At 45.2% G+C, this 14472-nt stretch overlaps 1 protein-coding gene across 6 annotated transcripts in view; it reads left to right on the plus strand.

Moving 5' to 3' along the window:
• TTC28 (tetratricopeptide repeat domain 28) overlaps window positions 1-14472 on the plus strand; it is a 171047-nt gene that overhangs the window by 98500 nt on the left and 58075 nt on the right. For all 6 annotated transcript variants that reach the window (XR_014573781.1, XM_083804594.1, XM_083804595.1 and 3 more), the window contains one exon: window positions 283-413. Coding sequence is in view for 5 of the 6 variants with exons in the window: in XM_083804594.1 (XP_083660720.1) it covers window positions 283-413 (131 nt within the window). In the remaining variant the exon portion in view is untranslated. The remainder of the gene's footprint in view (window positions 1-282; window positions 414-14472) is intronic.

Below are 14472 nucleotides of genomic sequence, written 5' to 3' on the forward strand. Positions count from 1 at the left end.
AAATTGCTAATGTCAAACAAAGAATAAACATGGAAGAATGGGAGGTTGCCAGGTGTCAGGCCAAAGAAGAAACTAACACAATTCTAAAAATAGGTTGAGGAATATTGTATAAGTTTCTGAAGGCCAGGGAGATTTGGCTGTGTATTAAATATGAGGATGAGTTTGTTCTGATCTTGGTTCTTACGCTGGAACATCACTTGTACAGTGTTTTAGTCTTTCTGCTGGATGTTTCCAGCCACCCTTTTGTTACCTAATCTTTTTTTTTGTTTGCATGTGACTCAGGTGACCAGACGGGAGAATGCCGAGCTCATGGAAATCTGGGCTCTGCATTCTTCTCCAAAGGAAATTACCGGGAGGCCCTTACTAACCACAGACATCAGCTGGTGCTCGCCATGAAACTCAAGGACAGAGAGGTAGGAAGCTTATTAAATAGACTGAACTGGGAATCATGCATGGTTTTCTAAAAGGACACAATCACGTCAAGAAGCCTTGTTTGTCTGATGTGTTATTCTGAGAACTTGGAAGCTCTGTGATTTGTCTTTCCAGCCTTACATTTGCATTTTTTAATGGAAATTGTATGTTCCAGTAGATACAGTATGTACGTGCAGGTGACAGGATGCTTGTTTTGGACTTTTGCCTGCCTCTGTCTCTATTCTCCACGTGACTTTGAGCAAGTCATTCTGCCTCTGTCTACCTGCCTGTCTATTTTGCTCACTATGCGTAAGCTCCAGGTAGAGGCTGTTGCAGAGTTAGGCATTGATACAACATCTCTGCAGTGGAGTCCTGGCTGTCACTAGCTCTCGTTTTCCCTGGTGTATGTGCTACCATTCTGAACTCCACAAGGGTGCATCCCGTGTTGTGCGTTTTCCAGACAAGTAATGGGATAGGTCTCTGCCCCAAACACTCACAGTCTCCGTGAAATATACTTTGTTTAAAAAGTACTGAAAAATAATCCATGCAAGCCTTAAAATACAGTGTTGTGTAAAGTGTAGGGGTTGTTTGGACTGGATCTGATTTGTCTTAACCGTATACCCTTCAGCTCTCCAAGTGTGCCGGGCCCCCTGCCAGTCCAGGGAAGCGTGATTCGTGGGCTGAAGAGTTTGTCTCGAGAGATTTTTACTGAAAGTTCACTATGAGGACAGAGTCATAACTTTAGTGCAGATTACAGAAACAAAAGGATTATTTTCCTCCTCCAGTCTATTCCTCTGTACTGTGAATAGGAAAGTAGAGGACTTGTGGACTGTAGGGCAGGTGACGGGAGTGGCTGGGGCAGCAGGGCAGGTGTGAATTAATGTAAATGCGAGCAGTTTGGGGGCGATACAAAAACTGGGGGAACCATTTTCCCACTGGTGACTGTTGAAAAGAGCAATTTAAAATATTAAAGTGCTTTGCTGAAGTGTTTTTTTTATGATTTAAATATCAAGGAAGCCTTGATATGATGCATCAGTTGGTAGGTTGTGGAAGGACTGTGACTGGGGGAGGCATCTGCTCAACATTTTCATGATTATTTTACCGGCTGGAAAACCTCATGAATCACTCCCGATTTCCCTGTTTCTGTTCATGCAAAGCAGAGAAGCTGTTACCATTGTTTTTTGTAGTTTTCTTGATTGGGAGTCCCTGTTCTTGCTAAGAGTCTAATCTGCATAGCTGTTCCTACTCTGTGGTGTTTCTCTAAGCAGCAAATGCCCTCTCCCAGTTGTGTGGAAGGCGCTGCAGAAGGAAATAACAGGAAGCTCGCTGTGCCGGCGCTTGGCAAGAACACAGCCGTCTGCGTGCACCAGAGCCCCTGAACTGGCCCAGGGAAGCAAGTGCTGATCTATTCCACTGACTTCAGGCTGCTGATCTAAACAGATCCCAATGGTCGATCTGGAAAGAATCCAGAGAATGAAGTCTAATAGTGATAGTTCTTAGTTTATGACACATCTGGGCACATAATTAACAGTTATTGACAACAAATGACTGCTTGGTTTAGAAAGAAAGCTGAGCTTCTTGGATTTCCTGTAGGATGTAACCACAGGAAATTAATTTGGCGCTTTCTTATGACATCATCTTGACCACAGAGCTTCCTCTGAACAAAAAGCTGTTTTTCTTGGCCTCCTCTGCAGGCATTTTTATAATGCAAATATTATAAAGTTGCAGTGGTGCTGATGTGAATCCCACCAGAAGGGAATTTGGTGTGCGACTGTAATGAGGTAATTGTTTTACCTCCAGCTATCCAGAGGATTGGCTTAAAAGGTTAATAAATAAATAAATAATAATAATAATAAATAAGTGCTCCTTTGTATGTGAGGCTGCAGTCCTCGGAGCATTGTGTTCTGAGCCTGCCAAAGCAAATATATGTACCCAGGACTTTTTCTGGGTCGAGTAGCCCATGAGCTCAGGAATAATTTGCAGAGGGTCTGGCTGTAATATTCAGGTGTCTCCTCCTCCACACAAACCTTTAGAAGAGCAACTTTGCCAGCTGGGTGGGAAATCATCCAAGCTGCTCAGGTGCTCCAGAGTTTTAAATTTTTTCTACCTGGCACAGGGAGGATGTGCAGCTCCTTTAACAAGCACCGTATCATACCATTCAAAATCCATGTGTGCAGATAGGTCGTCCTCTCTTCGGAGTCACAGTGTGGAGGAAAAGTTCAGTCTGGTTTCTGATACTTGTGCACATAGAAAGAATGGAGCAAAAATAGCTGGGATTTGGCATACCTCTAGAATCTTTGAGAGACCTTGAGGTATTGAATATACATGAGTTTTTCTTCTATGCAGATGGGAAGACTAGTTCTTAATAAGACACTGTAATGGGCATTGTGAAGTAGTCGTCTTCAGAGTGTCATTTCAATGCTTTCCATCACTATTAAGTCATGGATTTTTGACCAGCTGCAGTGGCAGGTCAAGAAACTCAGATAAGCCAATTCTGCAAGATTTTTTTTTTTTTTGAGAGAGAGAGAAAAGCAGACATAAGAGTGTAGTTGATTCAGGAAGCTAGAACTCAAGGGACCTTTCCATGTGTTCTTTGGGTTACTGTGGAGCTTTGCAGATGCTCATTGTAGTCAGTGGGATACCATTCTAAAAAGGATGACAGCAGGAGGTGCAAGAAAAGGAAAGAAAGGTAAGCAGCACCATGTAGAAGGACATCCTCTCTGACAGAGATGAGTGCAGGAGTTGAACTCCTGAGATTATTTAAGTGCAGTTAAGGAGGAAATTGTAGCGCAGCTTGGTAGTCTGACATTTGTCTGTGAAGGTGAAGCAGAGCAGATTTCAGCGTGGGCTGTCTTGGCCTGCTACAGTCTCTGGGATTGTACTCAAGTTGAGAATCCCAATGAGGTCTGTGCTGCTGCTCTTGCGATGATGTTTCCTGTAGCGGCTGAAGTAAAGCTGCTGTGCATGGATCTATCCGCGCTTCAGCCATGCCACTTAGCAGCATGGGTATCGCCAGACTGTTCCTTTATGGTCCCTAGGTAAAAGGCATGAAGTTTGACCATACTACTACTTGGAGACATTAGAACTAGTTTTCTGTTAGGGTATACCTGTATAAAACAAAGCAGTGGACTTGATAGAGCATCACTGTAAAATGTTGCAGTCTAAGCAACTACAAGTTGGAAGTTGCAGGGAGGTCACCTCTGCCCCGCAGATACCAAGACAAAAATCACTCAAGGTTAAATATACGGGACAGGGTTCACCTGTGACAACATGGCAAAGTACTAATAAGTGAAGGTATCTCCACCCAAAGCGACCAGTAAATTGAACTGATGCTTTGTGGGGGAAGAAGATCAGATACAGTAATTATTTAAAAAACAGTAGATAAATGGTAGTAAATTCCTGTGTCTTCATATAAAATGTTTTTTTACGTATGGGTACGACGGAGCATGGTTACAAAGCAAGGTTTCACTTAAAGAAATGAATTAGTATTTAGTCTAACTCAGAGTTCAACTTGACACTGAACTTAAAATGCATTTTCTATGATCACCTCCCAGGAAAAATAGGTGGTGAATTTAATCTCTTCGACTGCCTGCTACCTGATCAGTGCAAAACATTATTACATACCAGCAGTATTGCTACAAGTTCTTCTTACTTTAAGAACCTAAAGATGCCAGAGAAGCCATGCCCTTCAGATCATAAATAGCAGAATACAACTTCCTCTTTCAGATTCAACGGCCTGTCTCCTTAATGGTAGGCTTCAAGGTGTGATGACTAAATACTCGGTCTGACCATGCAGCTGTTGGCTTTTATGCAATATTTAGGCTTGTGTGGGTATGTCTGCTTCACTGCCACGGCAGAAAGAAAGCAGGAGTTGGCTTTGCTACGTCATGGTAAAAGCAGTTTGTGGTGTCTCACCTCTGTTGAGGTTTATAAGGTAGTCAATACATGTTAGTTATCTTGTGGTACTAATCTAGTCATTTTTAATAACAGAGGTGTAGATTGTTATGCCTGTACTATATTTTTGAAGTAAATACTTTGTTTTAAACACTGGGCAACCTGATCTTGTGTAACCCATATAATTGTGTTGATGCCGCACCATGAGCTGTGATCTGAACAACGATAGTGCAACTGATGAGCTATGCCAGGGTTAGAGGAAAAATTGGAATGAAAAAGTGAATGTGACAGCTTTTGATGCCTGTGACAGCTACTGTTCCTTGTCCCTTTTTCTATTCATCTCTAGCTACTTCTCGGGTGTGCAGACTTGTCTTGCGCTACAAAATTCAGTAAGGCCATTCCTTGCTTCTGTGCAGCTGAGTTGGAGCTGACTGTGGGCTATCTCAGGATGGGTTGGAGTGGCTCTTACTAATAACTGTTTTTCACCTGTGTTCATTTACAATCATTTAATTTGGAAAACAACTACTTGAGGGAGTGTTTTGAAGCTGTGAGGACTGATAAGCAGACATTGAAAGGGAAAGGAAAGCTGTGGAGCAAGGTGCCTGTTACTGAGCAGCGGAGCCCCTTCTCAGGCTCACCAATTCTGCCTTACGAAGGCCACCAACACCACAGAGACTCCACAGCGTAATAGCTCCCCTCTTTCGGGCAGTCAGACGCCTTCTATTACAGCCCTGCATTTAAAAATAGCAGGGCAATGAGGCAAAATCATAAAGCAACCATAATAAAATTAGTGCCTGTGTGAAAGTGCATTGCCAACACTGAGCTTTTGGGAAGGACGACGTTGCCAGCAAGCCACTGGGTGCTGGCAGCTTCTGTGCGTGTGCTGGCCGCGTGTGCAGCGTTGAACAGGGCCTTTCATTAAAGACGCAGCATCCCTCTTCCCTAGGTGTGGGTGAAGGAAGGAGCTGGGTTAGGAAAAGGACTGTTCGTGATGCTGAAGTTAGGTGACTCAAGCCCTTTTTCCACTGCCCCTTTTCTCAGCGAGCACGACTGCGGGAAGGGCGGGGGGCCCAGAGGGAGAGCAGAGGACAGATGTACGGACTCTGCCTGTGCCAGCTTGTCCCTGCACGGACTCAGGATGCCCAACAGCGTGCAGTTCTCATTGTCGGCCAGGTTTTGAAGGGTTCCCCCCACCTCCCCTCTAGAAGCAGCTATTTCTGGAAGGAGTAGGTGCAGAACTGGCTGGGGTTCAGCGTCCTCCTTTTAGTAGCCATTTGCTTCTATGGCTGCTGCACTTGGTGTATTCATTAACATGTGGCTCTGACAATCATCTGCAGCAGGTGTGTATGCTCAGTAACCAGACTCAATGAGTTGCTTTAGCTGTCACGACATTTTTTTAGAACTGGTGCTGTGCTAGGAGCCAAAGCTGCCTCCTTTGATTTGCAAGTTATACTGACTTAAAATCCATATAAGATTTTAAGAAGACTTCCCAGGGAACTGCTGTGGAAATTCAGATGCATTCTGCTCTGTTGGAGCATTGGACAATCAGCAATGGCATGAAATTCAACAAAGGTAACTGCTGGGTGCTACAACTGGGAGGGAACACTGCTGGACACAGGCACAGGCTGGGAAACGAGTGGCTGGAGAGCAGCTCTGCAAGAAGGGATCTGGGGGTTCTGGTTGAGAGCAGGCTCAACATGAGCTGCAGTGTGCCCTGGCATCTAAGAGGGCAAACTGCATTTGGGGTGCATTAAACACAGCATAGCCAGCTGCTCAAAGGAGATTTAAAAAGTCCAGGAGACTCAAGAAGCCGGTTAGATGCTACACTTTCTACTGCAGTGAGAGCATTGCCATGGATCTTACTGCGACTAGAGGCCTTTCCTGGCATCAGAGGATTGTTATGATGGAAGGTTGTCAGGAATAACAGGCTGATGTGTGTGACAGGGATGTGTTAAGCCTCTGGGGGAGGAGTGTTAGTGAAATATGACGGCTGTTACAGACATAATCTGTGTCTGTATTCGGTTGGGAATTTGCAGATTTTGCAACTGTCTGAACATCCTTTGTGTGCAGCTCAGCTGCTGGTGGTTATTTAGGTTTGAAATTCTAGTAGCTTTTTCCAGTCCCCTTTAAAGCATGTCTGAGCCAGCAGTGTAACTCAGCATAAAGCTTCCTACATTTTGTAAACTACAGCTACTTACTGTCAGACCGTGCAAGTCAAAGATCAAATTTCACTTTCTTATTGGAGATGGAGTAGGAAAGATAGATCACTTCTTTCTACTGAAATCTATAAAGTCTGTAAAGCCAGGATTTTCTGTCTCTTCCTGAAGAGAGCAAAATGTTTTCCAGGTGTCCTTCCTGTTGTGCTTTGTCTATACAAGCCGCACCCTTACTAAATAGCAAAGCTGTATTTAATCTTTCGTTTGAACAACTGGGGTGTGTGTGTATTATGGTACAGGATAAAAGAATTTTTTTTTTCATCTTCCTTGCCCATCATTTTAGAAATATATATTTTGCTGAGTCAGGTAAGAGTACAATCTGAGTTAGAAGTGGCACAGCTGTCCTTAGGAGAGACTGTCTTCATCCTCGCCTTCAGTGCTCTGCGATTGTCATGCAAAGGCTGGGATTCTGCTTGTGCCATAAATCAGTCACCTTTGCTGCTGTGAGCTGAACAGTTCCAAGCAAACATGTCAGGGTGTATGGGCTCTGCCCCATGTGTGAACACGTGTGTCTGCCCCAGCTGAACTCCCTTCTGACTGAACGGTGTGAGAGCTTGCCTGAAACGGGGGATGTCTCCCTGGCACACTGTCTGCACCCTTTCCTGGCCCAGGATGGTTTCTGTGTTTGGACTGTGCTGGCAGCCACAGAGATGGCAGCCATGGCATCCAGCCATGGCAGAGATGAAATTACAACTGTTTGTGCTTCAGTTGCGAGGGTCCCTGTGCTTGCAGTTGTGCTGTAGATTTGGCTGGAAGCGTGGGTCTGTGCAACCATTCTTCTCTGGAGGAGCCATCGCAGGGCTTGTCAGTGTGGAGTGAGCTCACTGGAACACGTGCAGCTGGTTAGTCGTGGGGCCAGGTTCTCCTCCTGGTTACCTTGTCAGGAGTCTGGAGTCCTTCTACAGGTGTAGACATCACCGGGTTTGTACTGCTGCAGCCTGGCACTGAGGCGAAGCTGGAGCAGAGCTCGTGCCCAACAGTGAGCGCAGCTTTTCCTCACTGTAGTGCCGCCGCCTTACATCTCCAGCAGGGGTGTGAGCAGCCAGCACGTGGAGTCAGTGCCCCGTTCTTGTGGAGTCAGTAGGAGCCTCTTCCTGTTGCTCTGTTGTTGCCCAAGTCTGTCACCGCAGGTCTACCTCGAGCATGCCGAGTCACTTCACAGAGTCGCTTTTCCAACAATGTCCTCGAGGTCCCGTTGCAGCTGCTTGGCCTCTGAGGAAGAAGAGGTCATGCGTTGCGTTTTGGGAGCATGCGGGGGTCTGTCTTTTCCCTTCAGGGCAGGCGCAGCTGGCATCCTGGTATGGGCCAGGCCCCAGAAGACGTCCCTGGCTGCTAAGGGTGCATGTGTTCAGGAAAGGCTAAGAGGAGAATATACATTTTTCCTTATAGCTTCATCACATCTGACTGGAGTTCCAGAAGTAAGGAACAGACTGAGAAGGGCTTTGCTAATTGATGATCTATATTAGCGGTTAATGCAGGCACTGCTAATAGAAGTGTAAGGTAAACACTTTTAGTGCATGGGATTACCTCTTCACTCTTTTCTCCACTATGCCTTCCGTCTTTCTCTGGGAAAGTCTTTTAAAGGATCTTTTGAGTCCTGAAGGTGCTTTCAAGAAATTGAAACAAGCTGTTCTTTGGTTCAATCTCTGTGTGAGAAACAGCTTTCAAAATCCCATGACATTTTACACAGGGCTTACAAATAACAGAGTGGTTGATCAGGCTGCTACTTGCTCAAGCGAAAGACTGCTCCCAATCCCTGCTCTTTGAAGAAGTGAGAGACCAGCATCGGTTTCTAGGAACTCAGTGGAAAATTACACACAGAAGCCAGAAACTGGTAAAAAGATCAAGTCTTTTCAGTTCACAGGTGGGATATTTGCAAAAGGAAAGGGTTGTGTTTTCTTTGAAAGTTGTTGTCTGATCTGAATCCGTGATGAAGTCTAGCGTCACAGGGCATTCTTGCTGATCTCAAGCCAGTTTAAATATGCATTTTCATTACTACTGGGAAAAAAAACAACTGCCTGAGCAGGTGTCAGGTTGGCAAGAGCCACTCACTGCCCAGTGTGCAGCTTCAGCTCTCAGTGTCCCAGTACTGAGCAGTCAGAAATGGGTATGGTCCAGTTGTGCAACTGGCTGGTTTCCTGACTGGCAGCTGAGGTGGTGGAAGGCCACAATAGGATTTCCAGGGATCAGCCACAAGGCTGAACAGAAGGAGGATGCTCTGCAGGGCACATCCCAGCATGTATGCCCAATCATTAGTGCACAGAGACTCACTGTGGCTTAAGTGGTGGTGTTTGTAGTTTTTTTATGTGTTATGAGATATATGTCTTTTTATCAAAAGCCATGTTGTCATCTTCAGGACTGTGTAGGACCGTAGAGTTTGCTTCATCAAGAGACCAGGACTAATGCTTTCCCAACTTTCTGAGGAGATGTTTGCAGATTTTGGTTCATGTTTTCCAGAATCATTGCTGATTTTGTACTAGGGTGATTTATTGAACTGAAACCTTCGTACTGTCCACTTGCCGGGAGGACACAGCTGAGCAGAAGGTAGGGCAGGCTGCTGAGGAAAGAATGTGAAGAAGCCAGTACACAGTTAGCTGGGAGTGAGGCAGATTGGTTCTCCGGATTTCCTAACAGGACAGAGGTTTTATTTTTACACCTGCTGCCCTTGAAGTCTCAAGTTCCACAGGTGTTGTGATTTCAGCTTAATGAGAACTTGTGAGAGATTTGACTCAGTCTGCGGGATGATTATATATTTTCCTGAAAGCTTTTTGCAGCATTGTTCAATTCACTGAAGTTCAGTCTTTGCCTGGCCCACATGTTTGGCTCTGTTGTTGAGCTTACAAAATTACAGGTGTACTCTTTCCAGTCCATATAGTTCCCATATATGCTTCCACTTCAAACAGCTGGTCCTTGAGAGGCGTCTGATTAACCTCTGGGACTCAAAATCTGACCCGTGATGTACGTATAGGTTCCAGACTTGAAACCCTCATTAAAAAGTGCGGTGCTTGCCTTTGCCTCATTGATTTCAGCCTCTTGTTGCAGCTGGTAGTCTTGCTTTATTAGGAACCCGGGGTGAATTCTCGCATACCTTGGAGGAAAGCTTTCTCACTCCATATCAGAACCAGATTCTTTGCTGCAACAAAGAAGACTTGAGTACTAGCTGTTGGGAAGATGCTTTCTGTATGAGTTCATCTGAAGATTCTGGGTCTTACAGGGCACTAGTGTTGCATCAAATCTCAGACTGAAAAACCTGCCTAGGTGAGAGGGTGAGTTCAGTGATGTGAGCACCATAATACTTGACCACTGGCCACTTGACCATAGCTGGATTTGTGTAAGAAAGCATTAATTCATTGCCTTTCTCTTTGTTTTTAGCAGCTCTTTAGAGGAGGTCAGAAGGTTGACTGGATTCAATACAGAGTTGTCCAGTTCAAATGTGAGGCTGCTTGTGAAAGCAGAATGAAAGGAAATCCGAACAGAGCAGGAAATTTGGGAGTGCATTGAAAGCCACATGCTTTGTTTTGTCTGGACTTGTGACTCAAAAGGGAAATGTAATACTTCCTGAGGATCTCCTTTAAATGTCCCTACTTGACCTTCACACTACATGGATTTTAGCTGAAAGAAATGCAGCCTTCTGTTTTTAATTACTTTTCACAGTATCTGCAAAACCTAGTACTCTACTGTGGCCTGTACCCTGATTATGGTACAAGAAATGATGTGGAAACCTGGTCTAGATCCACAACTCGGGGATCAGCACTTCTTGGTTTTTCAGAAGGCCCACCTCAGCCAAAGCTTTTCCCATATTAAGTTTCCCAGTAAAATGATGTACAGCTTTATGAGCAAGAGTAACATTAGGATCGGACCCTGCTCCAGAAGGACTGTGCAGAGGCGCTTTGGGAAGGACAAGGTTGGCCTGGAGCATCCTGTGCAGGAAGAGGAGCATCCAGGGTCAGTGCCAGGGAGCTCAGCTGCACATCTTGTGTGTCTTGAGTGATTTCATCCAAGAATGATGGAGGTGTTAAGCCTTTGCTTGTGGTGTAGTGGGAAGAAGTGAAAAGGGCTGTATTCCTTTTTCTGTGCAATACTATTAATAACTGGTTTCTGCAGCATTGCTTCCATTCATTGATGTTCAGTTTGCTGCAGTGCCTAAACCTGCAGTTATAAGAATGAAATACAGTTTTTTAAAGAGAGACTCATTGAAAATGGCAGTTTCTGTGTAAAAGACTGAAACCTTCTATAAATAAACTGGATTTGACAGGGTTATTGATTCCAGTGTGGGTTTTTGTTTTGTTTTCCAGGCAATAATTACCTGAAAGCAAAGCCATTCCTTCTTTCTGTGTACAGATAATATACAGGAGGAGAATATTACCTGCTGCTTGCTCTTTGTTTTCAAAAGCGTGCCATACAAAGAAAATGCTGGATGTGGTACAGACACACAAACCTCACTTTTGAGGGAGGAGGGAAGGGTGACTTTGAATGTTGATGGGGCACCTACTGTATTTGGGTGTGAATTTTGCACTAGTACACAATCACTTATCTCCGGAGCTACTTGTGGAATACTGGTGGATTCTGATCAAATAATAAAGGGGCTTACTAGAATCGGATATAAAATGCAATTTACAGGCACTGGATCATTTTGGTAGCTCCTGAAAGTATTCATTCCCTGCTAGGCTACTGTCCTGCCTGTGTGCACAGCAGTGGCACAGTCCATAGCTATAAAACAAACAGAATTTGCATGCTTACATGCAGAAAGAGCTTAAATGCTTACACAGTGTTATATTACTATTAGTCAACCTTTGTACATCCGACAGAGAAAAGGTTTCTGTCAGATGTTGGCTTCGTATCCACATTAGGTCAGTTCACATCCATTTCTTTCTCTTGACTAGGCACAGTCCCAGTGTCTCTTACAACATACGTTTTAGTACCTCTCTGCCTCAGGACCCAAGCCTGGCTTGTCAGGAAGGGTGTAAACTGGAACAATAGAAACTGGTTAAGGCTTTGTGTCCCTGCAGGCCAGTATCAGCTGCAAGCACGGGGTATATGTTCACATTCCTGTGCTTGTAAACTCATAATATTGTTTAAACCCATCAGCTGGAAAGGCTACAGTTCAAAAAGGGGTGATGTTCTTTCTGAAGACCTAGAATAGCACAAAGACCAGGCTGTTCCCAAGGTGATCTGCTGCTGACCTCTACAGCCAAACTCAACTCCTGTGAACCCCTACTCTAACAAGAGCACGAGCTCAATACAGAATCACAGAATGGCCTGGGCTGGAAGGGACCTCAGGGATCACCTAGTGCCAAGCCCCTGCCATGGGCAGGGTGAGCGCTGCAGTCAGGCTTCTGTATATCACAAGTGCTTGGTCCATACTGTGCATTTCCCCACCTCAGCTGTGAAAGCTCAGTCTCTGACCAGCCCTGATTGGTGTCCGTATTTGGGGATTAGGGTTTCCATGTAGTGGGATACCAGGCAGAGCATTTTCACCTTGCCCATTTTAGGATTATTATGCAATGTTCTCATATAAGGAGGCTGTGCAATCAGTCAAACAGTTGTTTTAACGTAACATAATTGGGAAATGACCATTCTCTGGCATGGGTGAAATATCTAAGAAAGACATCTCTCTCAGTCACCAGGTCCCTATTAATTGTCATTCTGTGATGCACATCTGCTTAACATCAGACTCTTCACGTTATTCAGCTGAAAAACCTAAGCTGTCTGCTGCCTCCAGGAAAAAGCGAGCAATTTGAAACCCATTTCAGAACTCCATTCTGTACCTCAGCTTAGCGGCAGAAGAATCTGCTTTCTATTAAAGTGATAAATTGCAAAATTGAAGGTGTAAGCAACCCCCACTGTAAAATTTGTCTTTGTCAGATATATAAAACATTGATTTTCTTTGTTTGCTGATGCACAGCCCTGCTGGTGTGAAGCTGTAGTTTCGCATCATCCTGCTACCAATCAGAAATTCGTGCTAGCACAGCTGAAGTCTGTTGCACTTGCACAACCAGTGCCAACCTCGTATCCACCACAACATATTGATGCTTATGCCAGTGCATATGGGAATATCTCTACCCTGTTGGCCCGATGTGTGAGCCACATAGAGTTCCCAGTGGATGCTGTTATGTGGAGGATTTTATTAAGTATGCAGTGATGAATTTATCTTCCTGAGTTGTATTACTAACCCCCTGAAGTGAGTCATTGGTATCCTCAGCAGATGTAATCACCAAATTGCTCCCAAACGCTGCTTTAATGTCAAACTATGCAGTTGTTCCAGTGATTGCCCCTGAGAGTATTTAGAGAGTACTGATATTTATCTTGCTGGAGAAGAGATGCTGCAACCAGCCCGTGGGAAGCTGAAAGTGCCGTAGGCTCTGTTCGTGCAGGTTCCAAGATGATCGAGAAGTGCATCTTTCAGATCACTCGGCTCAGTTAGCAACTCAGGCTGCTACAGAACGTAACGCGTGGGAATGCCGTATCGGAGGGTAGAGGTAGCCTTTCTGCATCTGTGTGCGTGAAAAGATTCACGTGTACAGTATGAACAATCTCTGTATCTGGCACGTTTGTCTTGTGCACAGAAAGTCTGAGATCTCCTGCTTTCCATTTATGCCTCTTTTCCCTAGCTGTAAGATGTTAACATCATCTGAATCTCTGTCTAGATGGCTCTTTGCCACAGCTTGTCTAGCAATTTGCATATGTAAGCATCCCCCTTTTTTAAGCAGCACCAGCAGGGAACAGTTTGACTCGTGTGTTTCCAGAAAGGCATTTCCAGTCTTTTCCCAGTTACATCAGAAGTGCTACTGGTGGCGGTGGCCTGTCTTCCAGAATTAATTGAGGTCGCTGAGTCAGCTCTGCTTAGGGTTGCATTGTGCTGGGATTTAATTTTGTCCCAAGTGGCCTAGCAGTTTGTTCTGTGCAGCAAGGTGTGTGTGGCTCTGCAAGGTGTCTGCGTGTGTGAATCTACAAAGTCTTAGGTGAGTCTAGCCCTGCAGAACTTCTTGCTGCCTGTGCACTTCTGAGAAGCTTTGGCCTGATTCATGTCTTGTGTGTGCAGAACCAGACTCTCATTTTTTACAGCTTGTCTTGTGCCCCCCTGGAGTTAGGCTGGTGTCTTTATCAGTGGTACTGTGCTGAAGCCTCTCCAGTTCGGTGGTGTTCAGGTCGCAGATAGCTGGTTGGCATGACCTGCGAGGTGCTTTCAGTTGCACCCCTTGCACTCACTACATGGAGTCCCTTTTCATGGGAGAGATTTTGGTTTCGTGACTAGGGGTATTACACCCAGAACAATGAAGCATGCTTGCTCCTTAAACTAAAAGCACTGGTATCAGCTGCATTGGAGGGCAATCCAAGCCAACGTAAGAGGGGATTAGCAAAATAAAACAGAAGTATGCCACATAGGTTGTTCCAGCAGCTGAACTCAGAAAGCAGGAAGAAAGGGAGCAAACCTTTCTTCCCAGCAGTGGAACAGCCAGAGGGGACCCACCTGCTTGCGGTCTGGTGATGTGGTCAAGCTGCTCTTCCCCGAGTCACACCGCTCAGTGCAAGATCTTGCCTGTTAAGAAATAGGAAATTTGAACAGGTGGTCACAGAGCTCTGAATGTACTGCGTGAACAGGAACACTAGCCTAAGGATGCATTGGGAGTCCGCAGCCAAAAATAGGAAGAGAGTGAGGCTGCCTCTTCGTTGGTAGTATGCCGTCTCAAATAGTGAGGACAATTGTTCTGAGATGCTGTAGCTACGGCTGAGGTGGGAGGGTGGACTGGATCTTTCCGGAGATCTGGTGCTAGGGTGAGGTGAGGCTGATCTCTGTTCAGTCTCACCTTGACTGTACCTTTCTGAAGGTCTTTGAAAAGATGGCTGTTGTGTAAATGGGTCGCAGCAGCAGCTGGGTAGCAAAAGAAATGCTTTTGCAGGGGACCGTGGAGTACTCAGGATCAGAGCTTTGGAGTGAACGGCCATGCTG

The sequence above is a fragment of the Anser anser genome (assembly GCF_964211835.1).
Source record: "Anser anser genome assembly, chromosome: 18".
NCBI classification, from domain to species: domain Eukaryota; kingdom Metazoa; phylum Chordata; class Aves; order Anseriformes; family Anatidae; genus Anser; species Anser anser.